Source organism: Chaetodon trifascialis, chromosome 9 (assembly GCF_039877785.1).
Source record: "Chaetodon trifascialis isolate fChaTrf1 chromosome 9, fChaTrf1.hap1, whole genome shotgun sequence".
Lineage (NCBI taxonomy): Eukaryota > Metazoa > Chordata > Actinopteri > Chaetodontiformes > Chaetodontidae > Chaetodon > Chaetodon trifascialis.
In genome coordinates, this window is record NC_092064.1 from 5830106 (window position 1) to 5857411 (window position 27306).

Consider the following 27306-nt stretch of genomic DNA (forward strand, 5'->3'; position numbering starts at 1 on the left):
CTGACTTGTTGAATTTATTATTCTGTTTGCCTTATAGAACAATGATTTTGCAGCTGAGTGCAGCCCCACACTAGATGAACCTGAGCAGTGTTTCCACACACATAGAGCAGATGTTGCTTCGGCAATCTGAGTTGGCAACTGTGAGCGTAATCATAAATTTATATTTTCTATTTATAGCATTTGAGAGACAAATGCAATCTTAATGCCTGTGGTTCTGCTGCGACAGTGGAGCTGCTGTTTCTGTGGCTGATGGAGGTGATGTCTGGTGAAACACACTGATCCAGAAATGCTTCTGCGTGGCTGAACAAACAGTTTAAAAGTGTTTTGTGTTGCCACAGTGTTCTATCATTAACTCACATGCCATTATCTGAACTGTGGAGCCCTCTTAAAGCCCACCGTTACCTCTTAAGCTGTGTCTTTTCCAGGCCCATACACGTTGATTCAGGGACCAGCCTTGACCTTTTGTCTCCCCAGTTTCAGTTGCCTGTGACCTCTTGCAGTTCTATTCTGCTGTTACATCACCCACAATAACAGCCTGAGCTTAGAGCCTGGCCTAAATTTAGACTCCCAGGTGAAAGTGGAGGAGCCAGTGAGAAAGTGTGCATTAGATTTTCTCTCCGACCTAAACTGACTGGATTTCATTTGCATGTGTTTTGGACATCATGCTTCCCAGATGATGAACACTTGACATTTCTCCACATTCCTCCTGTTGCATGCTCAATCGATGTCATCATTTTGTAGAGGTGAACTTCCATTTTATAGTTTTACATTCCTTTTCATTATGTATGTTCATACTCCTGAGAGGATGATCCGCAGTGTTTTTTGGTGACCCTTTGACCTTTCACATACCAGCAAAGCTCTGGTTACAGCATTGGTCTGTCACTCGATCCACCTCTGATCCAGACTGAAATATCTCAACAACTATTGGATGGATTTCAATTAAATTTTTTAGAGGCATTCAAAGTACCAAAAGATGAATCTTAATGACCTTTATGATCTCCTGATTTTTTTCTAGATCCACCAGTAGCTCCAAATTTTCACTTACCCGCGAAATATCTCTCAATATCGACTGGATGAATTGGCACAAATTTAGTGCAGATATTCACCGCGGCGACTTAATGCTTTTAAGTGAAACGCCTCAACAACTATTGCATGGATCTCTATCAAATTCGGCAGTCCCCTGACAGTCCAGCACAATCATTAGGTCATCGTTTGTTGTGGACATTGGTTTACCGGTTAAGTATCATAAAGAATAGCTTGGTTTTCCTTACAGTGAGTGCTGCAACCCCACAGAGCCACTCGAGCGCTGTAGACACTCAGCCTTGATCTAAACATCACAAATGTCGTCTGAAGCTCCTTCATTGTCATTGCTGTGTCTGCTTTGTGAGGCGAAGGTGTGATTACAGTGATTTACAGTCGAGCAGAAAGTGGCAGCAAAATGTCAAGGATGTGAGATGAATCACGAGTCCATCTCTGTCCAGGTTGAACCTTTGAAAACCTCCCATCCTCGTCTGACAGACACTCAGGTATGTAATACACAGCAGCTATGTTTGAAGCTGCAGGGCTGTTGGTGGTAATCAAGGCACGCACACATGAAAACAGAAACATCATGCAAGTGAAAATGCAGTGAAGAGAGCGCAGTCTCCCATCTTTCCAAGGACAAATCTTTCCAAGGACAAATTACTGGTGCTCTTGAGCAAGGCACTTTGTATTCAAGATCTGAAATCTTCGTCTCTCCAAAAGCATGAAACAATAGTGACATTAAGCATCGATACAGGAGAGACTCTGATCTGAGACAGTAAAGTTTATTCAAAGCAACTAGACCACACAGCTGAGACAGCAATGACAAGAGACTGGATCTTACCTGCTGAGTGAAGGCTGTGCTGTATCTCCTGTAGTGCCCTCTGCAGGTCACACACACACACACACACACACACACACACACACACACACACACACACACACACACACACACACTAGGACTTCATAATGTTGCTGCCTTATGAAGTGTTTTTATGAGGAGGGGTGGAGAGGGCCAACCTGGAGATCATATTTCAGAACATGGAGGACTCAGTGCAGTCAGTCCTCTGTCCTTCACCTGACAGGCGTCCAGCTGTGGATGACAGGATGTCCTCGGGAGGTGGGTAAAAAGAAACACAACTCTGTCCATTTGCTGCTCTATTCTAGTGTTAAACCTGTTCTATTCACAAGTGGCAGTGACGTCATCAGTTTCTTCTTCAGGCCGGAGCATTTTAAAGATGGAACCACTGATATGTCAGAGCCCAATGAGCTGTGACACCCTGGCATAATTATTACCAGACTATGGGGCCAATGTGGAGGATGATGTTGGCGATGTTCCCATGCACACAACACGCTCTACTGTAGATGGCAGCTTTATTACATTTTGACCAGAGAACCAAAAACTACCCATTACAATTACATTGGAATATCTTATTTGTGGAACATTGGTGAAACACAACTTTATGATATTCAAAAGTAAAATAATGAAGGGTTTAGGGACAGATTTTCTCACATGGCCCCTCTACATGATAGGGCCACATGCTTACATGATAATCCGGCACACAGTTGATGTCGTACTTCTGGCTGCTTTACTAAACAAAGCTGCAGGTAATCAAATTAGTGAAAACAACCAAACACAGTCTTTTGGGACCAGCAGCCGCCTGCTTTGCCTCACTGATAATGTGGCCTTGAGTAGAGGCTGTTAATGATCTCAGAAATCGTGTCATTATGATAATTACTCTTAAAATGTCTTAAAATGAATTCACCAATAATTCACTGATGTCTCTTATCTCTCTTTTGGACTGCTGGTCTGTCTGCCTTTGGTGAAGGTTGCTGCCAGATATCAAGGTCTGCGGCGACATTGTCTCCTCGTCACGCATGCTCATTTGAGTTTCATTTCATTTTTCTCTGCTCTGCATCAGAATTTTCCCACCAGGCCAAACAAGAGATAACACAGTACCTCCATACTCACACCCTGTGGTGATACTGCTGATTACTGGAGTGTTTTATGAACTGTCAGATGGTTCTTTACAACCTCATATATGTTTTATGTACACATGGTGCTGCAGAGTGGAAAGATGACGGAGTGGCTCAAATGATAAGAGAGAACAGAGTCAATAAAAGAATATTGACCCACTGAGTCAGTCACCTGAACAAGACCTGATGCAGTTTAGCAAGCGAGCAGATGTCTGAAGAAGCTAAACATAAAGGATCAATTAGAGCTACAAGAACAAGTGCTTGTTCTGCTGAAAGTTGACCAAAGGAACCTCAGCACTGACAGTTTAATTATTTGGGGGGGATCACATTCATAGACTTTACAGCGTTAAATAACCTAACAGCACTTCAAACGAGCTCATTTGCTGCAGGACGTCTTCTCAGTCAGTGATGCAAAACTAAAGAGCTGCCACACCAACGGGCCGTCATGAGCCTGTGGGGATTTGTTGACAGTCAGGTTGCCATGGCATCCTGTGGTTTCTCCTCCACTGGCCAGCCTGTTGTAACATGAAACCTCAAGAGGGCAGCAATTTCCAGCTAATCTGAAATACATCACTCACCCTAAAAATAATTTCCATATTTCCTCAGGAGAAGGTGGTGGATGTGCTGTGAGGGAACATAACAGGGCACAACAGCCTAACTTTCCATTTACTATATTAGAAGAGGCTGTTCTCCAGAAAGGGCGTGTAGAGGCAGTGCCCTCCTCCTCAACATCTGCAGCCTAATCGGCGTCCTCTAGCTTCCTCTGCCTTCCTGTGGAAACTGGAAACTGCCGCGGTGTGCTGTTGTCTGAGCAAAATTGGTGCTCACACAGTACAACCCAGGGAACAAACGTCAATGAGATATTATGAACTTCCTCTTCTGCTGCAGAGACAGCAGTTATAAATAGCCAGGGTTATTTTCAGGCAACACTTGTGAGATTTACTCAGCCCTGGTCTGATCTGGTCTGGGCTGAACCTCCATGTGGGATCTGGTTACAGGACTGCACCATAAATATACAGCAGCATGAACCTGTGAACTACAGCTTGCTCTGTCCTGCCCCACGCCCTTCAAATATAAATCTAAGTGTGCGTTTCAGTGTCTCAGCGTATGATGAGCACACAGCCAAGCAGCTACAGTCCAGCTCTGTTCCTCTCTCCAGCAAAACGGCATTGACTCCAGGAAAGGTGTGTGGGTTAAAGTGACAAACTGTGCATATTCAAATACAGATACTGGATCTGAGAATCATTGTTGTTTGGAACACAAGTAACTGGTGCAGTGTTTTTGACAGTGGTTGTGGTTTCCAACTTTTTTTGTCTGATACATCTCCACAGCCCTGTCAGACAAACTCAAGCACCCCTTCATCGACACCACCTGACATCTTCCACATGAGTTTGTTCATTATATAAAAGGGGATACTGGATAATACTGTATAATCCACTTCACCTCTGGCTAGGCCTACAGCAGAATTACCCCATAGGTGACAAGTGGATGGTGTCAAATTAACACTTTGTTATTCAAACAAAATGTATATATATGTGTTGTAACCAACCTAGAAATGACCAAAACAATACCACTGAATACAGCCATCGTGACCCAGTACAGAACTATTTTAATGACAATAATAAAACATTAAAATCAAAGATTAAACAGCTACTTCATTCATTCTGAGAGCTTCAGAGTTTAAACATGTCGGGCGACACAGACTTGGTGCAGGTGGAGTATTAGATAAGCCACATTATTTCATTTCATTTGAATCAATTCCAGGAGTTAAATTCATGGTTTTCACAGAGTGATAATACTTATCACAATAAGAACAACTACAATTGTTATGGGATTAAAATGATCATTGTTATTATTGGTAGTGTGAGTCAGAGAATTCTATGGGCCTCGAAAACCCCATATTAGTGTGTGTGTGTGTGTGTGTGTGTGTGTGTGTGTGTGTGTGTGTGTGTGTGTGTGTGTGTGTGACATAGGCAACTTTTGAAGATACATATCAGACTAAAGACCAGTTGAGGATTAAGCAGGCAATGGTTATAGTTAAGGTTAAGGTAAGTCTCCAGGAAGTGAATGTAAGTCTACGTAATGTCCCGTGTGTGTGCCTGCGTGCATGTATGTGCGTGCGTGTGTGTGTGTTGACACTGCCAGGTTTCTCCCAGAGTCTGGCAGAAACTGTCTCTGTCATCTCACCATGACTCACCTTCTGTTGAAGCAAAGGAAACACGGTGACAAACACAGCACACACACACTCCATACAAAGTAAAGGGAGGATTCCTTTGTAATGCAGCACTATGAGGGAAAATGGCATTTGACCATCCGCTGGTGTAACCTCTGAGATATTGATCAAAGGCAACAGACAGCGAGGGAAAGGAGGGCTAATCTCCACAGTCTTGGTATAACAGATGTGATGATCGGGCTGGGAAAGTACTTTTTATGTCCCTTCTGTGATGTGATTTTGCAAGAACTGTAGAGGAACCTTTTCTTTCCAAACCATAACTTGATCAGACTTCTCATTTTTTTTGGCATCAGGTAGATGTTATTCATCTCAATATTCAGACACAAATACATCAGCATGAATGTCTGCAGCTGTAAATATCACTTTACAGTTTAGAATTTGTGTGCTCAGTCACGGTTGTATTCGTAAACTTCCAAAATGGACATCTGGAGGATCCTGTGAAAAATTCCTCCCATATTAGCTCACTACAAATGCTCTGTGTTTGTGGCCCCATTCCACTTTAATTCACGCTTTAAGCAACAGCAGTGTGTTTGTCTTGGAGGTCAATGTCCACCCAATGTCTCAGCTCTGTGTGTGTGTGTGTGTGTGTGTGTGTGTGTGTGTGTGTGTGTGTGTGTGTGTGTGTGTGTGTGTGTGTGTGTGTGTGTGTGTGTGTGTGTGTGTGTGTGTGTGTGTGTGAAGGCCACAGGTTTCCTGTTGATGCCAGGCTGTCAGGAATGCCTCCAGCTGGGGTCAGAGGTCACAGGATGTGTGTCACTGTCACTTCCCCTCTCTCTCCATCATGCCACTCCTCCACAATCACACTGACAGACAGACACTCATTCATAGAATCTGAAAGTTCATTTTTTTTAATACTGCTGCTCATTTAATATTTATGTCATCCAAGAAATGTTTCAAGGGAAAATACTTTTTTATGATTTCTGTCAAATAAAGCAGCATGTACACAAATATCTGGTAATATATCATATATTTCAAACACATCAAGTGGCTGTCTCTGAGACTTGTCTTGTCTCTACATCCTCCTCAGCTCTAGGTTGGGAGCCACTGCTCCACAGCTGTCTTTTCTTTAACCCCCTTATTGCAAGATTTGGCCATATTTCACCTCAGAAATGATGATGAAATGCTCAAAACAGGCACATAATACGCACAAGTAACTGGCTGTGTTCCATAACACTGACAGTGAGCAAACAGGAATGCAAGGAGGTGTCTGGAGTCAACCAAATGATGGATGTTATCGACCAGACTGAAGCTGTTTAGATTTTTCTGTCAGAAAGACAGAATATTGTATGTGTGTGTTGCCTGTGTGTGCGTGTGTGTGAGTGTAAAGGCCCTAGTTAGTCTAGTCCTTGGGGACAGGAAGTGCACCGCTACGAGAGCACAAGTCCGTTATTTGTTTTTGGAAACTGTGTGCATACGCGTGCCTGGTGCTTGTATATCCTCAGGGAAGAGCAAGTGGGTTCCGTCATGCACACACACCAGCACACACAGACGTCACACACACTTAATCTACTGGGTGGATACTGGGAATGTCTGAGGCAGGATGCTGGGGCTTGGAGGAAGCCCTGCTAAGAGCAGTGTGTGTGTGTGTGTGTGTGTGTGTGTGTGTGTGTGTGTGTGTGTGTGTGTGTGTGTGTGTGTGTGCGTGTGTGCTGCGATAAAAACACGGACACAGTGCCATCAATCATCCAAAAGGAACTATTGGGGAAACAACAAGATCAAATAGACCAATGATTTCTAAGCAGTACTTCTACCTCAAGAGGTACTTCTGCCGTTGGACGAGGGACGAGGGACGGGGGACGTGGAAAGACTGCTGAGTAGCTTAATGATATTGAGCTGAAAGGTAAGTGCAGAAAGTAATGGACAAATGGTTGAAATATTGAGCCTGAGAGTAGCCTAATAGAGAAATTGTTGAAATGTCCACATTCTGCCACTTGAAGAGCAAACGCAACTAAACCATCCAAACAATGAGAGGTCAACTGAATGAAAAACATGTTGTAACAGAATCCACTTATATAGAATCAGTAGTGTCAAATCCAGTTCAACAGCAGGCTAAATGAACGATGATGATGATGATGAAGGTAGCCTACTTCAGTTCAAACAGAGTACATCATACAAGAAAGGTCGAGAACCACTGAACGAGACTTTTCCCTTTATCAATAACACTCTGGCATCTAAAAAAGAAAACTAATTCACAACTCACAAATGCATCACACTGCCTTCCTGTTCACTCACACACTAACACTTCACATACAGCACTCTATGAATGCACTCACTTTTAACTTCCCATGTGCGCACACACACATGCACTCAAGTAAGACAAAAGACACATATCCTTTGCATGTGACAGCCATCTCAGGACAGGCTGAGCTTCATATCCTCTCCCTGATCCCTCAACTGGAGAGGCAACATCCTCTGGCTGCAGTGAGGGGAAGCTGGCCTCACTGTGACTCTCCGCTCCACAACAGGTAACACCCCAGCTGCAAATCTTCTGCGCCAGTGTTTGAAACTCTGCTTTCCGCTTTCTGATCTTCGTGTCAGGAAGTAAAATTTCTCTGTCAAGTAAGAGTTCCCACTTGAGTGGAGGGGAGTGTTTTATGGTCTACTCGCACATATCTCTGATGAGAGTAAAGCTTTCTGACATCTACGTCTTTGCTTTCCAGGCATCACTCGGCACATTCTCCTTCTGCCTGACCTACAGATTTACCAACGGACTTGAGGAGAGACGCTCCTGTCAGAGTGTGAGAGGAACGACCAGGACCAAACAGGACGGACTCACTTTAAGAAAACCAACGGGGAAAACAAAAAACAGACAATGATGGAATTGAGGATCCAGCTGATCCCGACAGGGGAAATCATCCTTCCTCCAGGGAAGAACGGAGAAAACTACTGCCACAACTGCAAGGTCAGTTCACACACTGTGGCCAGGTCTGAGGCCAGATCTGGAGTCAGATTTTTCCACTCGTCCTTCATTCCGAAGGGTTTTATGCAGCTCAGTGGGTAGAAATAGATGCTGACACAGCTGAGGTTATAGGGTTCATCTCCCACAGGGATGAAGTTGAGAAACATTTACATATTTTAAGAACTGTAATTTGCTTCAGCGTATACCGTCTGTCTTGTAAATTACATTGATAAATCAGACCAGCTGTGGTTAGTAAATAAGTTGAAATCCCGTTGGCCTCTGAGTGGTGCTCTGAGAATTATAAGAAGCATTACTCATAGTTAATTATACATGTTAAAATGGGCTGCCTCTGCAGACTTCTACTCTTTGAGAATATGATATAAACACTTTATTGATGAACAGGATGGCATTTATGCAAAGTCAAAATCCATGCTACATATCTAGACTTGTCACAGATCAAAGGACTGTGCAACAACAACCAAGAATCCTCCTGCTGGGGCCAGATAAAAACAATCAGTTCATATTCCAGATTAAATTTGTCTTTCCTGCAACACCCTTTGGTGAAGCACAGTGCATTTAAGGATCTACGCAGGTGTGAATTTCCTTATTCCCACCAATAACTGAACGAATACAGACAACTTCATGTCACAGCAAGATATTTTCAGTGATGTTACAGTTGGGTTTGACAGCAGAAAATGTCTGAAATCCCACAGAATGAATAACAGAGATGACATTTTGGGTCAATATTTATACAGAAGAAGCAGAAGTACTCATTTCTCCACCAGCTGTAGCCTCAACAGACCAGAATCCAATGCAGCCACACAGGCTGTTGCATTTTAAAGCTTTTATAATCAATATTTTTATATTGACCATGGAGTCAAATAACATATGATGTGAACACAGTGACAACCCATAGAGACCTGTTACCACTGTGCACCTCTCCTCGGCTCTACAGAGTGCTTTGGCATTTGGAATTTGTTTTGGTTGTGAGGTTAACAACTTAATTGTTTTGGTTCCTTCTCGGCGCTCTCAGCATCGTCCTCTCCAGCAGCAGCAAGAGCTAAAAAGCAAGTGAAGAATACAGGACTTATATTTGTCTGGTGGACAGAAACACGACTCCAAATGAATGCCATTGTTGTTCTGTGCCTGCTGGACGTGTGAATTAGGAAGTATTTGCTAACAAGGCCATGGCTGCCGTGTCAACTTGAGACATGATAATTTGTCAGTGCTGTTGTCAGTTGTCAGCTGGTTTCTGCTGTCCTCAAGTGGCCAAGCAATCAGTTATTGCAGTTTTGAGGCCCCACTTTGCCCAAACTACCTACAAGGTGACTCCCACATCACTAGCATTAACTGAGAGCTGGAGTTTGCTCACAGGGGTTCTGGGAAATGTGGGAAATTACTAACTACAGATGACTGAGCATGCTTAGAGACAGTTAGTGCACCAAATGAGGAAATTAGAAGATCATGTTCAAAATAAAAGTCTGCCAATTTTATACATAATAGTCACTTTAATCAGTGAGGACTTCTGCTTGGACTGTGAAAACTGTCCTCTGTGTTTCTGGAGGAGTTTTATAAAGTTTTGAGGCCTTTAACAGAGAGCCTGTATTACATACCAGTTTAACAAGCAGGTAGTGTTGCATTATGGGAAGTACAGGAAGCAGTATTTTTGGAGTTTGACATACTGGGGACACAGGTCAGGACATCTCAGCCTGTGCTGCTTTGATTCTGACCATTCTTTTTATTCTGTTATGGAAATTAGGATACACTCATTTTTAATGATGGGAATAGGGTCGCCCTGTTAGGACCCTGCTTGACCCCGCCTGCAGCCTCTGCAGTTTCGCCTTAGTGATGCTTCCATGCAGGAATTAAAAGAGACATTCACTGCAGTAAAGCATTTTGACATGTGTTACATACTTGAGCTGATGTCCAAGGGTAGTAACAAAGACAGCTGATGTCTAATACCTCTGCATATAGGAGCTAAGGAATGAAGGGTGTGGGCTTTTTAAAATCAATCTTCCCATGGTATAAGGCATCATTCGGTACAGTAAAGCGTGGGCCGACACAGGATTCCGATGTATAGTAAGAGGAATGTGGTGTGGTTCATGCAGCCCGCTGTGTGCCGGTCAGTGATGATTAGGGAGGTGTGGAATGTACTGTAGCCTGGACTGGAGGAAACGACAAAGACATTCCAGTACACAGCTTCATTTCTTCCCTTTCCCACATTCCTCCAAGGTCAAATCACCCTGCATCTCTGGATGTGTGTGAAAGGTGTGTGTGTCAGGGGTATTAATTGTTTTCTAAGCTCTGACCAAGACCCTGTAGCCTGCGCGTGTCGTTTGACATCAAATATCTGTAATCTTCTTATTTTCACTAGATTTCTAGGGACAATGATTGGTGTAATCATGCAGGGGTTAAAAAGCCAATTTAGTTTCCGGATACTTGGATGACAAGCTTTCTTCTCCCTGTATCATACAATGGCAATTTCAACAACACTCTAAAGTCAGGTGACATTCTGGTAAGTTAGATGGAGAAAATGTGGAGATAATTGGCTCTGAAGCTAATGAAAAGTATGGATATGTGGCTGTTATTGCACTGTTTCCTGCTTTGGTTCCAAAGAAGTGGGGTGGGGAGGGTGAAGGGTTGGGGGTGGGGGGGTTGGGGGGGTCAGCATCACGACCGCCCTGGCCGCCCAGTCTTTCTGTCTAACATTAACTTGTCAACAGGATACAACCTGCGTGTGTTGAGTGTGTGTGTCAGTGAGTGCCAGCGGTTGTGGGCCAGTCGAGGCTGAATCGATCACTCCCCCCTCTGGCAATGCAGCCATATTACAGTCCTGCTCTGGCATTGACAGCCAGCTGACCGGCTGGTAGAGGTCACCTTCACACAGGCACGTGTTGCATAACTCTGCAATAATATCTTCAATAACAGAGAAGCTGTCTTCTGTCTTTCTTGACATACTGTACACAGCATGTTGAACTTCCAAAGGTCGTGATGTGAGGGAGCCCAAACAGCTGCACGCTACCAAAGCTGTGAGTCCTGCTGAGGACTCGGACTCATGACCTCCGCACATTTAGCTTCAGGTTTAAAAATGGCTTGTATTATACAATGACATTTTCTTCAGATTTAATAGGCTAATTTTACTTTTTATTATCTTGAAATGTGACTCTTTGAGACCAATAAAAAAAAATAAGAGTAAATAATTTAGTAGACCTTCATGTTGGGAAATGATATGCACAGAAAACACATCTCATTTGAATAAACATAAAAATTCAAATTATTCAATATATAGGGATCAGAGAGAGTTGAATTGAATCTATGACCTCAGTGTTTCTAATAATTTTACCATTGTTCTGCATACTTTGGTGGTACAGCTGGTTCTGTCACTGTGAATTCTGGAGAGTGAAATAAGTTGAAAGTGTGTTTTTCAAGTTGGCTATGGGGACATTTTGCTTCTTTCAGACTAGTGGAAAGAAAACATCAAAAATACACATTTAGGTTCATTTTAGTTTAGATTTCTTTTCTGGGCGTTTATGCAAATGAACACATAATAAATAAAACAACAAAAAACAATTGTAATTGAAGTCAACTGAGAAACTTCTGTGGTGATACATACTGAAAACTGAAATGGAATTTTACTATATATATCTTTAAAGGCCGTTTCTTCTCACACTGAGCCAGAAATCTCCACTTTAGCAGCACTTATATATGTATATATTCTGAAGCGTTTTCTAGAGGCTTTGTTCATATGACCTTCATAATCTGATTAAGAAAACATTTTATTCCTAAAAACAAGACAAGAATTAGATTTTTATTTTTTTTTAAATGATTTATGAAGTGAGAAATGAGAGTTGGTGATTCCATGGCGAGAGTTAAAATCATTAACCCTATTAACCTGTAGAGCATCACAGTACGAACACAAAAGAGTTCAGCAAATTTATTAATAAGAAAATCTTTGCAGGCCAAAACTATAATCCATCGTGTCTCGGCACATTTGTAGCGGGCCTGTCCTGCAGAGGAGAGCTCCTTCCTGCAGAGGAGGCTCTGCGCTGTGGAGGTGCAGTAGCGGCCTCACTGACGGCAGAGGGGACGAGAGCTCTCTGAAACTGTTCTGAGAGCAGTTTGGTGCAGCCGTGGCGTCTGATAACACCACTGTGGTGTAACTTGCCGCTGAACTATTCTGCATCGAAGAGAAAGATGAATTCTTGGCGGCGGCGCCAAACTCCGTTCAAATATGTGGTTATTTTAGTGATGTGTTGTCTCTTTGTGCGCACCGTGCGCTGCAGGGATGTATCAGTCAGTGTAGCAGTAAGGTGCTGAGGTTAAGTTTGTTTTTTCTGTGGATTTCAGTGATTGGTTTAGGGCTTTAACTGGAGCTCAATCAGATGCGTCAGTTTGTGGATTAGTATCAAAAAATAAATACCTACATTTTCAAGTACAGTTTGGCTTTGACGAGTAGGTGCCGAGTTGTTCTTTTCTGCCTCTCATGGAGTGGCTGTGTGTTTTATTCCACGCGTTGGTTTATCTAAGCATGGCACATTATTTTTACAGGACTACTCAAGGTATGTGGAGGATAGGGAGATCTGAAGACAGCTGCCTTTTTCTGTCTTTTAGGCAAAGAAGGTGAAAGGGCCGCCGAGGCCGTTCGCCATGAGGTGTTTGTAGAGAAAACAATGACGCCACGGTGCGCGGCTCGGCTAAAATAAACCATATCACTCATGCAGAAGCTGTGGGGTGGGTTCCTTTCTTGGTGGACTTCCTGGTATTACAAGGCTGCGCTACCCTTCAGTGAAAGAGGAGGAAGGGGGAATTGCCACACCACTCCCACAGGGGGTTTAGGGGAACTGAGTCCCGACAAACCGCAAACTTGTCCGTTTTTTCAAATGAACACGATGATCTGTCCTTTCACCACTGACATATTAATATGACTGATTCAATGAATAAATCGCTGAACCAGTGGAGGTGAGGTCCTCAGCTGGTGCTGCAGAGCGGGAGAAGCCCGCAGAGTCCTCAGTGGAGCGCAGGTCTGGACTGGGAGTGGTGGGAGGGTCCGGAGGAACCCGGCAGACTCCGCACTGTCCTGAACGTTACCTACGTTACTGACAGACACCGTCACTGACGGACGGACTGACACGCACAGCGGAGGGACTGAGACAAATATCTACACTGACGTTACTCTGTGTGGACGACAAGAAGTCAGTCAAAGAGACAAGACACCGTTTTTGAACTCTGCTGTTTGAAGGTATGTTTTTTGGTAGTAACTTAGTGAAAGTCTGCTTTCGGCGCCTTCTTTGACCGTTACTGTAACGCTGATAGCAGCTAACTTTCGTTTATGCTAACGTTACTCGTAATGGCAGGGGTGGTGTATGAGTTACGGTTGTGACATTTGTCAAGTTTCTACAGGCTAATCTGTGACATTGCAGCGTGTTTGAGTGAGTGGGTGGAAAGCCCTGATGCGTGCCATGTGGAGAAAACGCGATGCCAAATGCCATTCAAAAATGTGTCAGTTTAATGCTGTACAGCCTGTTGGTAACTCACTTACTCGGTAAATTACACAGTAAGACCAGTGATAAATCAGTGGGAACCATTTCTTAGTTCTGCATCTGTTCAACATGACAGTTCCCAGTGACTTTGACAATATTTAACGTAAGCGTTCACACGACTTCTTCACCGCTAACTTACTCCATAGTTTCCACCACGAACATATTGAATTGAGGTGCCGCAAAGGTTAGCTAGCTGACGTTAGGTGCAGAGGTTGAAAACCTCGGTGTTTTATGTAATGGGCGTATTCCGGTTTAAATAAGTAATGGTATCTATGATTTCTGATTACGTGTTCCGGTTTGTTGCCCAGTAGCGCCAAGCAAAGAACATGTCAGAAAATGTTGGTATCTTTTGAATGAAGTCTGGTTCAGCTTTCTTTTACGTGTCAGTTAGCGTCACCTGTGGAGCCAGCGGACTGACAGCGTCGTGAACTTTTAGCCACGTACTGGTCTGGCGTGGAGCCTACAACTTAAAATCCCTCAGGTTGTCTTTTTATAGACACCAGACAGACATAGATTAAGACAGTTGATTAAATAGCTAACCTGACACCTGTGAGTTCAGAGCTGCTGTGAACTTACTGCATGTGGCCATGTCAGGAGGCAAGGGAACATGTGTGTGTGAGCAGAAGCCATAATCAGTGCTGTGGAAATGAATGGTTGCTAACCATTTCCAACATATCAACCGCTAACATGACTGTTTTCCTTAAAATGCCAAATCCCCATCCAACATCGGTCAGTTTGATAGAATTGTCTATGTACTTTATTGTTGATATAAATATGTCTCAGCTGCGTGGCTCTGACTGTGAAAGTGTCTTTGCAGTGAAGCCAACCTGCCTGTCCACCTGCTGTATTCGTGTGTGTGGTTTGCACATTATGTAAACAAGCAGGAAGCACCTGGCACAAGATGCAGCCTGTCCATGCCATGTTCAACATGAGAATGAGCAATATAAATGGAAAAGAAACCTAATCTGATGTTTGAATCCATCCTCGTCGGATGCTCTAACTGAACATAGTGACATGACAATAACAATCAAAATTTACAGATATGCAGATAATTGGTAACTGAGATTATTTTGTCATTTCATCATTTCATTTCATCTCACCACTCTTTATGTCTGTTTTGGCCTTATTATATGCGGATCCTGATAATGAGGGGGATTACCCAAAAGCAAAATAGCCTTGTACTGTATATTAGGAAGATGCACATGCAGATTGAAACCAGAAGAGAGAAGTGTGGGGAAATCAGCAGCAGGCTGCTTCAGAGGTCAAACTGCTGAGAGCAGCTGACCTTTTGCTTCAAGGTCACCTGGAGGACAGGACCTCCCAGCAGTCACTGGTTGGCTGCAGCTGCTACTAAGATGTGTTGTAAATTTGATGTAAGCTCCTCTAAATGACAGCTTGTTGTTGGAGAGGATTGGTTTTGAAGCAAGGCTGCAGAGTAGCAAAGACAGCTGTGTGGCACATTGGTCATTTTCACCTGTAATGTATAGGTCCAACTTCAGAACACCGGAGGCTTGTAGGACAAAATGCACAGTGTTCAGCATGCATCATCTGCATGATTATCCAGTTTGGCACAAAGCACACGTCAATGTGCTGTTGTCAATACATTTTTCCAAAGCTGTTTCCCCTGTTGTATACTCCCTGGTGAGATTTATTTAGCTGCATTTTCCATTGGACTGATGTGATGCAGATGCTTTAAGGCTGATTTTTCCCTCAGTGCTTTGGTACGAGTCTGTTTTAATCTTGATGGGCTGGGTTTCTGGTGATATTTCTGGTTCGTGGCTGTGACAGAATTGTGGTGAGAGTGGTGTTTGGTGGTTTGGGGTTAGAATGAGTTTTACCCCAAATGTCAGTCTGTTCCTGCATGGTTAGGCATTTTCTCTTTGCCTCCGTGTACTTATGTAAGAAAAGACACATGGCTTGTGAAATGGCTTTGTGTATACTTGACATAATTAAGATAATGTTAGAATGATCAAACACAAAGGCTCATGGGCATCTTTTGCCCAGTTTTAATTTTATTCCTCCAGCTTCTAAAGTCTCACAGGTTGAGGAAACTGGTTTATTTGCCCTGGCTTGTTTTTCAGCCATTTATCTGATCAAATCCCAGTCCTACTTTGCCCCCCTTCTTATCAGAGTTAGTAGATTCCTTCATGGCAGATTCCTCATCTTTCAGATTCAGTAGTTCACAGACTATGCATCTGTTGAAGTAGTGAACCAGTAAATTACATCATGATAAAATCGAATGTGCTCAGGGATTTCAAGAACTTGGACTGACTTTTGAGACCCTCCACTTTTTTTTTTTTGGCCGGATATATGACCTACCATTGATCGGGTGAAGGTTTTCCTGGTCATGTAATATCTGGGATCCTGGGAGGAACCCAAAGGATACACCTGACTGCCTGGTTGTTAGCCAGACCTTCAACACCACCTTTACAACAGGAAGGACTTTCACACATACATACACACTCACAGACTCATGTACTTGAACTGTGTTATAGGAAATACTCATTGCGGCATTTATTTCCACTTTTACAACCTTTCAATGTGACCCATCATATTAAACTTGTCAGTAAATAATATGGCCTCTAGAGATACACTTGTCATACCGAAGGAAGTTTACACCACACACAAATGAAAGAAAGGGGCAAAACACTCTGCCACCACCACAGAGCCCAGGATTCAGTTCCAAGAAGCCGTATGTCAGCACAACTGCCAGGGTTGGGAAGCCGGTGAGAGATCATGACCTTGTAACAAGTCATTTCTACTTGTTGGTTGGGCTGCCTGCACAAAGGTGGTTTGGATTTATTCATGTGTAGCTTTTTCAAATATAAGGAATTCTATCACCCTTGCATTGTCCACCATTGTTGGAAATGCTGAAAGCTTTAGTTTAGCTTTAACAGAACTTTCTGTTTAAGTGCCAGGCTGAAGATTTTCCACCAATCCCACTTTTGGCAGAGCAGGATGCTGCCAGTCCAGGCTGCCAATCTTAGCTTGGTTTTTGAATGGATTTAATGATCAAAGTTACATGTTAATTAGTGCACTTAAGAGGTGCTCATAGGGTAACTTTTGTTGACTTTTTACTGTTTCCCCCCTCATTCCACTCTTTCTAAACTAAGCTAACCTGCTGCTGGCTGTAGCTTCATATTGAACATACAGACACAAGAGTGTTATTAATCCTCTCATGAATCTGTCAGTGAGAAAGTGAATAGAGGTATTTCCTATTCCTTGAAGATGGAGTGTATATTCTTTCAATGCAGTGTATGTCATTTTAATGGAAGAAGAGAAAGCAGGGAGGAATGGGAGAAGAGCCCAAAGTCATACAGACCAAATAACTGCTAATTTGTACAACTTTATGTATAAATTCAGTCATGGGTTATACAGCTGTACCTTGTCAAACACATTATGCTAGATATGGCTAGTTTAAAACCTGGCATCTGTGGCTACAGTATAAACCCAAGCATTAAGATATGGTCAGGGCTTTGGACATGTTGCTCTGATAACATTAAACATAGATATCACACTAGACTAAGCCAGGAATAGGGCCGATAAGGTCCTAATGCAAGAGCAGTTTCCAACTCAGAGTGCATTCATGGCCTTTGTACTCATTTCTTAAGACATGGGTCAACATGGAGGGGAAAAAACCTGATTTTATGTCTTAGGCTGATGATAGTAAAATTAGACTGATGTAAAAAAGGTCAGGTTAAGAAATAATTACATTGAGTGAATAAAACAAGCTTCAGTTGGTAATGTTGGTGGTATGTGTAGTCGGTTGTTTATTTGATGACTACTGCTGATAGAGACTGCGAGTATATGGGAAGCTGAGTCAGACATCTAGATGGGAATGTTGTGGAGACACTGGATGTGATTTACTATTGATCTTGGTTTAGCCAGACAGACAGCAGGAGACACAGAGATACAGATACAGTATGACGAGAGGTAGTGGACAGCTGAAAGGGCTCGAACAGATGAATACATAAATGTTATGTTTATATTCAGGGCAGGGTTTTAAGGTGATCATTTATCAGTTAGAAATTATTCCAAAACTTTTTTTGTAGTTTTCATATAAAGTAAGAAGAGGGTGTTGTAGAAAGGAAGTAATAAGGGTACGTGTCTGGCGATGATTCAGACTATGTGTTACCTGTGTGCTGATGAGTCACAGTCTTGGAGTGTGTGTGTGTGTGTGTGTGTGTGTGTGTGTGTGTGTGTGTGTGTGTGTGTGTGTGTGTGTGTGTGTGTGTGTGTGTGTGTGTGTGTGTGTGTGTGTGTGTGTGTGTGTGTGTGTGTGTGTGTGTGTGTGTGTGTGTGTGTGCCTGGTTAGTTTTAGCTCTCTGCTGTGGGCAGCTGCTCTAGCTTTTCCATGCAACTCTTTTCCAAATCCCAAAGCTAGCCCAGTGGTAGAGTGAGCCCCGCCCTGCTGGGAATAAACGTTATGAGTGACTGAATCCTGCTTCTCCTCAGCATTACAGCCCTGACTGCTGTGGGACTGGAAACCAGGCTGGAAATGAGTCAAAATCCATGCCAGCTTCACTGCCATTTTTGTACATGCATTGTGACTGCAGGAGCTGGGAAGTCCTCAAATGACTTGGATATGAATGCTTATGACGAAGGCTTTATAAACGTTCGATAATGTACTGCCTTTTTTCATTTTGCTGTCACAGTTTTAGATTCCTTGCAGTTCAAATAGCTTTGACTTGAGGTTGTAGACATCTGTCTATTTCTGTGGTAATCCAGAGTGGAACACAAACATGCAATACTGGAAGTCGTGGAAGGGATTTAACCCTGATCAGGACATTGGTATACATGAATTTGTTCTTGTGGTTTTGCATGAGAACTGCGTGTACCTTTGGTCATGCATTCAAGGAACCCTTGAAGGACATCTTTAATCCATTTACTGTCCATTTCTTTGACTGCCTTCATCCCTCATTCTAGTGTGACCGGATGAAGTCGGTCAGCCGAGGACAGAATTGCTCACTCATGTTTACTTACCACAGTGCTGACTAGCTCACTTGGTAATCCTATTCCACTCTACACGCTCACACACACCCTCATTCAGATTAACTAGATAATACAAGATATCTGGTAATCCCATTTCAACTGCTCTTGTACATCTTCAGGCCAGAAGCAGAGGAGCCCTTTGTGAGTTTGTGTGTGTGCTGGAATGTGTGTGTCTAAACTTCTGGGCCTGTTTAGGCGATGTTCTGTCTAATAGGTTCATGTAATCCTGTTGTAACATTCTGGGTATTTTAGCAGGACATTAGAACACCTACAAAGGACTAAAGAGTACCACCCTTTAATTTTACACAAACTCACTGGACATAACTTTAGCCCTTAACCCATGCACAATAATAACCTGTGATGTTTATTTGAATACCTAGTATTAATATAAGTCATTGTATTCGAGCCCTGCCCACACACAGTTGAAGATAGGTGGCCTGAGGAATAAAAATGAAAAAACCCACTCTCCTTACCCCCGCAGTGTGCAAAGTAAATTGTGTATACCATCCCAAAATAGAGCTAAGACACTAGTAAATGTACCTTTTAGTGATCAAAATGTTGGGACCACCTTCAGTTATGGAGCTAACATGCCCTCCATGAAGGTGCTGCATTCACCTGTTCAGCGTCTTGTATGTTTTGTACAATCAGTGTACACTCAGTGATCATCCGTCCTCCGCGACCATCCATCCCTGTAATCATGACAAACTGACCTGAGCCCTCTGGATCCTGGACTATATCATAACTGTAATTATGTCAGCTCCTCTCCTGGGTACCTGTGATTTTCCAACTGCTTCCTAACTCCACTGTCAGTGTTGAGACACACCCACTCACTCTGTGTGCTGTGATATGACACCAAAGGCAAATCTCAGTGTTTGTTGGAACAGTGGTGTGTATGGTGTGTCACAGTTTGTGTGTGTTTATGGTGGATTGATGTGGAACTCTGGAGCACATTGGAACACTTTCAGACCAGAACCCACTCAATACAATTCGGCAGGTGGAAATAATCACCAAATAAATGCTGTATTCTTGTTTGTATACTTCTTGTATTATGTTGTGAGTGTGGATCCCAGGAAGACTAGCTGTTGGTCCAGCTAATGGGGATCCACAAACAAATAAACGAATAAACAAAAATGCTTCTCCTTTGCCTGTACTACCCAACCCTTTATAGACAGATAAACTCTAGTTTAACTATATTTCCCTAACTCCATACATCCCATTTGTATTCAGTGTGTTCAAATCAAAAACATTAGAATGAGGGGGAAGTGGAGATAATGAGGCATGTTTGCATGAGCAGAAACTGGACATGGGAAAAGCTATGATTACTATGACTATGACTATGATTAATAGCATAAAATGGGCTTCATGGCTTGACTTAAATTCCAGTCAGACATTGTTTACTTTGTGCTTAGAGTGGCTAACAGCTGCCCAATAAGGAAAGTTCCTGCTGGAGCAGTTTAATTTACCAGTTTCGTACAGTAATATTGTGAACTTCTCAGGCTAGTCTGTTATGATGTACATTGGGAGTTTACATATACATACACCCATAACTACACCTTTTCTATTTACATTAATATTTACTCCACAGAGTGGTCGAGCAAATCTTTGTGTAACAGACAGTGCTAGACTCTTGGTGGGTGAGAGGCTACTCACAGGGAAAGTTGGTAAAGTGTTGTAGCTGGCAAGCTAACTGCTGTCACAGTTGCAATGCAGGAACATGCAAGCGATAGTCAGTCAATGTTCTCCACACTTCTTTCTCTTTTCTCTTTCCTGGGCCTTTTACTCCCCCTGGTATTTTGTTCTGTATATCATTTTATTCAATAAAGAGTGACTGAAAGGCAATGAAAGCTCTCCAACTACTTAGTTGATAGCAGTCAGGTAGCAATGCTTGTTAGAGCAGGTGCTAATGGGACGTAGTTTATTTTAGAGACGTATTTGTACGATTGAGTCCTCTTTTGTGGAGCAGTTTTCACTCTGGAGGGTTAAAAACATGATGATCCAACACAGCTAGTAAACTATGATAGCTTCCTCTATTTTGGGCTCTCTTGCTCTCTGTTCCTTCAAAGGTCAGCCCTATCAAGATGGCTTGTTATTCACGAACAGTGAATTTTCGCTGTGCACATTGTCTTTCCCTCTGAGTGATTGTGCTGAATTTGCCTCAGAATTCAGCCATTTTAAATGTTTGTGTGACCGAGCACTTAGCCTATGTGTATTACCAAAAGACTGGCAAATAGGGCTTTGAAATTGGACATTTATTGGTGTTGTCTAAATGGCCAGTGTATCATATTAACAAAGAGAAATTGTGTGCTTGTGTGTTTTCCATAGCCTTGACTATGGTGACAATACGGCAAACAGGCTTGATTAAGGCTGCCTCTTTCACTCAGTACCTTTTGTTAACCTTTAACCAGATCTTTCCATGGAGCTTTGATAATGTCAGTTATGTACAAGGGGTGGGGGTTGAGAAGAAGGAGGACACTCACATGAAGGAAGAGTATGAGCTGGTGGAGTAGGAGGTGGAATGTGGGAAATGGCAGAAAAAGTGGTGGAGGTATAAATAACTTCAGTGTCGTGAGGTTGAGAGAAGAAAAACTGAGTGTGGCATGAAAGCATAGCTAGATATGAGCAGAAAGAAAGGAGGAAAGAAAGCAGCCTGTAGAGTCTGAAGGAATGCAAACACAGTTGATGAGGGAGATTCAGATCGCTGGTACAAACCAGGCTTTGACTGATTCGGTCATCTGATGGCTGAAACTGACCTGAGCAATATTCCTTACCTTCTCATTGCTATTGAAGGTGAAAGTATGCTGGCGTCTTTCCCAGCATGGATTCAGTGTACAGCAGGACCATCGTGCACACTTTTGTGTGTGTATTGTAGGAGTGGCAGAGAGGTTATTTTATGTGTTTTCACACTGAGTCTACCCATGGGTGAAATGTGCTATACAAATAAAATTGACTTTACTAGGGAGCGGTCCATGACCAAGTTGACACAGATATTAATGAGTGTAAGGGACAGAGAGTCCATGCTGCCATGTGAAATCCTTATCAGACCACTCTCCCACTCACTTCTGTCCCTCTTTATATGCTGCATTACTCTCATTACCCCCCTGTCAATGCTACACTCTCTGGGTTAGGAGGTTAATGATCACCTATTTTGCAATCCTTTCCATTGGTGCTGTGACCAATTTGAATTGTAAAAGCCGGACAGTATCTGTAAGTGTGTAGGACTTCCTCAAGTGTTGAAAGTCTCAATGTGGCAAATTCTCATATTTTTTTATTTTAAGATTAAGATATATTGTATGATATTGTATATTGGTGTGATACTGACTCAAATTGCTGGATCAGGTATTGGTGACAATAGGGCTGATCAGTTCATTTATATGTTTAGGTCTAATTTGTTGCTGCATTTAAAATGTTTACACTTTAATTGAAATTCCAGTTGATTTTGTAGATTTTTTACCAATTTGCTGGTGCCCTTCCACACTGTGAGGCATACAACTTAGTAATCATACACTGGTACTAGATCGGTACTTTGTATCAGCAGATATCCAAATTTTCCTATCAGATCAGAATTGGAAAAAAATGTGGATCGGTGCATTTCTAATCTACGATATGGATTGGCACCAAATTTTGTACAGACAATCATGGTCCCCAGAGGATGAATAATGACTTTGGTTATCCTGTGACTTTACCTCTGCTGTGAAATTTGGTTTGCATGTTCATGTCTCAGGATGAACAGTGATCACTTTGACCTGACTTTTCATCTAGTGCCATCATTGTGTCAAAATTTCACTTTGTGAACTTTTGTTTTTTTCTAAATAACTCCAGAACTAATGACATTCCCACCATCCTCTACTGTACTTTGTTTTTATTGTTAATTAGCAAATGTTAGCATGTTAACATGCACAGCTATTATTGTGAACATGGTAAGGGTTGCTTGTCTAACATCAATATGTTAGCATTGTCATTGTGAGCATTTTAGCATGCTGACATTAGCATTTAGCTCAAAGCACCACTGTGCCTAAGCAGTCTCATAGAGGGCTACCAAGCTGCTAAAGTCTGACTTGCACACACTGTGACATTTTACAGGATTTCCAAAATCACAAATTGCTTTCTCAGAGAATAACTTAAAGTGGGAACACTGCGGTTACATAGTCAGCATGTTAAACCCCGAGGCCACCAGGATTTCCCAGTTGTTTCCTAATTAATGTATTTTTATCCTCAACACAGCTGTGACTCACATACCTCCTGAACACAAATAATCAAAGCTCACTATCTAACATACCATTGCAGCCCAGCCCAGTCTAACTATGACAAGTGTTTAGATGGTTGTGTGTGTGTGTGTGTGTGTGTGTGTGTGTGTGTGTGTGTGTGTGTGTGTGTGTGCGCGTGCGTGCGTGCGTGCGTGTGTGTGTGTGTGTGTGAAGCTTCTGCTGTTTCAAAGCCAGAGTTTGAATAACTGTTGTTTAAGATCCATTTGCAGTGAGATGAAATTGCCGCCAGTGTGCTACTGGAGTGAACTTCACAGAGTATATTTTTATCGACCTGAGGTGAAATAGTATTTTTATTCTTCTATAAACCACTTGTCCTGTGCCCTGTGAAACCACGATGGCGAAATTGAAGTTTGATTTCATGATGGCGTGCCCTAGTTATGCATTAAGTCATATTATTGTTAAAAAGACTGTTTGTGCATGTTGTCACAGCTCTCCACATGAATATTGAATCGGTATGAGTATTGTAAACAGTAGGGCTTCCCATGACTGAAGATTTTCCTAGTTGAATAGTCATTGTTAATTCAAGCCATTAGTCATTGAGTTGTTGCATGTTTATTAATATAATTATTATCTATATTTTTGGTGCTTCTGAAAATGGTTTGAGTTCCAGGGCACTTACCTTAATCAATCACTGGTTTAATGCATCATCTGGCAGGCACACTGGATGACACAAATGAAACACACTGAGGATGTTGGTCAGGAACAGACGCACACTGGGCTTTGGCTAAATGCTAAAATGTTTATGGTGGATCCTCCAGCAGTGACTTCTATGTTTGCTGCGCTGCTGAGGAGGACTGGTTACAGTGGGACAGAGGCTGAGAGGACTGGTTACAGTGGGACAAAGGCTGAGAGGACTGGTTACAGTGGGACAAAGGCTGAGAGGACTGGTTACAGTGGGACAAAGGCTGAGAGGACTGGTTACAGTGGGACAGAGGCTGAGAGGACTGGTTACAGTGGGACAAAGGCTGAGAGGAATGGTTACAGTGGGACAAAGGCTGAGAGGAATGGTTACAGTGGGACAAAGGCTGAGAGGAATGGTTACAGTGGGACAAAGGCTGAGAGGAATGGTTACAGTGGGACAAAGGCTGAGAGGAATGGTTACAGTGGGACAGAGGCTGAGAGGCTATGATATGACCTGAGAATGATCAAGCAAATTGAACCAAGACACATAATTGAGGACTTTGCAGTGCACAAGGCTCAGAGAATGCCGTTCAGACAGGTGAATGCATCCACTGGGTTGCCTAGCAACACAGCATTATGTGTGCGCACTGTGGTGTGTAAAAACTGTACAGCAAACTCTTTGCTTTAATACGTGTGTTTGTGGCTGCAGCAGCTGTGGAGTTTATCTTGTTTATACAGCTTTGTGATGTTTTCTGCTGTTAAATAATTTCATTTCTGTAGCCTCATATTGCTAATTGCACCCACTGCAGTGTCTATGGCTCTTGTGTGAATTTTGTCCACTTTTTTTACTTGAGTATGACATTCTAGTACTCTTTCATCTCAGTCTAAAAGTAATCTGAAAAGGATAGAAACGAACATCAAATCAGGGGAAACGTAGTCTTCAGTTTTCTTCAATGCTAACAATACCACAGGTGTGTGATAGAAGCTCATCTCAAACATGCTCATTGTTTCCACCCAGTGGCATCCACACATGGCCCCCCAGCCCACACTCAGCCACTCAGTAATGCCTCTCTGTCTCTATGTTTGCCTCTCAGGAGAAACTAGTCATCCCTGGCAGCATGTAGCATTTTATCATTATCATGGGGATGGCTTGAAGGATGGTTTGTCTTGTGTGTGTGTGTGTGTGTGTGTGTGTGTGTGTGTGTGTGTGTGTGTGTGTGTGTGTGTGTGTGTGTGTGTGTGTGTGTGTGTGTGTGTGTGTGTGTGTGTGTGTTGCATCTGTGTTGTAAGGGTTGTGTAGCTGTCTGGTCACTGCTGGCTGACTGTAACCAAATGACCTGCAACATCCTGAACAACAGTAGTGTGTGTGGATTGCAAGGGCATTTTATTCTCTGCTTTGCTCCACGAGTAGCACAATAGCACAGTAGCAGTGTGTGTGCGTGTGTGTGTGTGTGTGTGTGTGTGTGTGTGTGTGTCAGTGCACACTTGTAGATGAAATTTAGCTGAATTTTGCAGGATTGGAAATGTTGAATTATGGATGATCTTCCTAGCATAGTGCACTGGACATGTGTGTTTGTGTCCTCAGAGCAGTTGTGTGTATATTTTGTGTCTCAGCAGCCCAACCCTTGGTAATAAAACTCCAAGGAGAAGATTCCAGAGATGCTGCAATGAACCGTGTGTGACCAAATTGCTGAGCTGTCCTCTTGAGTAGGGAGAGGGTCTGTGTTAAGTTACTTTCTCCAGAGATTTCTTCGAGTTCAAGCAGTTCACTCATAAATTCCCATCCATTTGTCAGGTTTAATGTAGGTGGATCCTGACATGCCAACAGCATTTTAATGAGAAACTGATGGCCTCTGAGGAGCCATCTTTCCAAACTGTTGCACTTCCTTTCAAATCTTTTCTGTCTCTTAAACATTTTTCCACCTTTGAAGCAAATAGCCCTCCTGTGCTGAGAACTTTAATGACTCTACTGTGTGTGTGTGTGTGTGTGTGTGTGTGTGTGTGTGTGTGTGTGTGTGTGTGTGTGTGTGTGTGTGTGTGTGTGTGTGTGTGTGTGTGTGTGTGTGTGTGTGTGCGCGCGTGTGTGCTTGCGTGCACATACAGTTAGTTGGGTTCAGCCGTAGATGCCAGCTGAGGGGATTGCAACTATCCTGTTCTGTTGCATTAAGATGTAAAAAGAAGATGGCTGCAGAATGAAAAGTGAAAGCTATGAAAGCTATAATTAAAGCTTTTTATGAAAAAGCATGAAAGGAAGAAGAAGGCACAAGTAGGTAGAATAACAATGGTTCCTAAATGCAGTATTTTGAGGAGTGTGTGTTTGTTCTAATCATCTGGTGTTGTTTTGTCCCACGGCTCAGCTCTTATTAATGTCTAATCAGCAAAGAGGAAGTGCTTGGTGTAAACAGGAAATTCAGTGTTTGGAAATATAGCAACTTAGTTCAAGCTGTTAGAATGCTGTGGACGGCATACATGTGGATAGGCGCAAATTTCTTCCAGTCAGTCAAATCTGATGGAATACTTCCTTATTTACTTGGTGCCGTCCAAACATTGCTGGATGCAATGTTGTTTGGTGGTTCAACTAACTGGCGTACAAGGTTATGACAAAAGAGACAGAGAGGAGGAAAAAGGAGGGGGAGGAGGAAGATGCTAGATTGTATTCTTTGAGGGTAGTATGTCAGGTTTTAGTTTGAAGTCGCATAATATAAGTTATTAGTTTTTTGTCAGTATTAAAGCCCTCTAAAATAGCCCTCAGAGACAGTAAAATTGCAAGAATAGCTTATTATTTCAACCATTTCATCTGTCAGTGTGAGGCATAGTATCACTGTCAAGTAAAATCTACCTTCTCTTCCATCATATGTGTGACCGAATACACTGACTTACGTGAGAATATCCAGTTTTCAGTAAAGGGCCAAGAGTATAAGTGCAATGTGTTGAAACAAGTCTATTGAGTATGTTGTGCTGGTCTCTATCACAGGTTGGGCTGCATGGTGCAGGCAGTCCACCACTGTTTTAACCTACAGCTACAGCCCTTTTCCATATAAGGCCTGCTGGGTATAAATACAACCAAGAGGCCCTCTATCCATAGGGGGAGGAAAAGACAGAGGTAAGATGTGGAAGAAAGAGAATAAGAGGTAAAGAGAGATGGAGGAGAAATAGTAAAGAGAAAGACAGAGAAAAGTGGAAAATGACAAGTAGTGAATGACCATGAGGGTGAGGGATGAGAGGAGCAGCAGCATAGATCTGCACCTCTGTAGGTAGAAAAGGGTGGGAATGGGGGTTGGACAGGTAGAATGTTGCTAATGTTTTGAGTTCCTTCTCAGCAAGTCGCCACCTGCCCCGTTGACTGAAGGGCTTGCTGACTGTGGGAGAGCAGACTGTGTGTGTCTGTGTTTTCTTTTACGTCCATGCTTATCAATTAAATGTTTTAGTCTTTCTTTAAAGCAAAAATGCTCAATAACTGCTGCTTTCAGCTGCTCAAATCTGAATATTGTCTGATTTTCTTTGTTTCAGATTTTGTAAATTTAGTATTTTTTTTTGGGGGGGGGGGGTGCAGATGAATCAATAAGGAAAATAATCATTAGCATTGAGCCCTATAGTACAGCATGACAGAGCCAACATGAACAGGACCAGGACCCTGAAACTGAAGCAGCTCAATAGATCTAAGCCATTCCTTCATTCATGCTTCTGTGAAAAACTCACAGTGTATATGACTGTACAGAACCACTCCTGCGCCTCTGTGTTTTTGTTCGCAAACTCACC

The 27306-nt window shown here is 42.6% G+C and overlaps 1 protein-coding gene across 2 annotated transcripts in view; it reads left to right on the forward strand.

Annotated features, from left to right (window-relative positions):
• Positions 1–7950: 7950 nt before the first annotated feature.
• LOC139336333 (unconventional myosin-Ic-like) overlaps positions 7951–27306 on the forward strand; it is a 52791-nt gene continuing 33435 nt past the window's right edge. Inside the window, exon 1 of one of the 2 annotated variants that reach the window (XM_070970401.1) lies at positions 7951–8132. In XM_070970401.1, the coding sequence (XP_070826502.1) occupies positions 8043–8132 (90 nt within the window). In that variant the 5' untranslated portion in view covers positions 7951–8042. Of the gene's footprint in view, positions 8133–13203; positions 13369–27306 lie in introns of those variants that run through there. The other variant, XM_070970400.1, reaches the window with a different exon arrangement.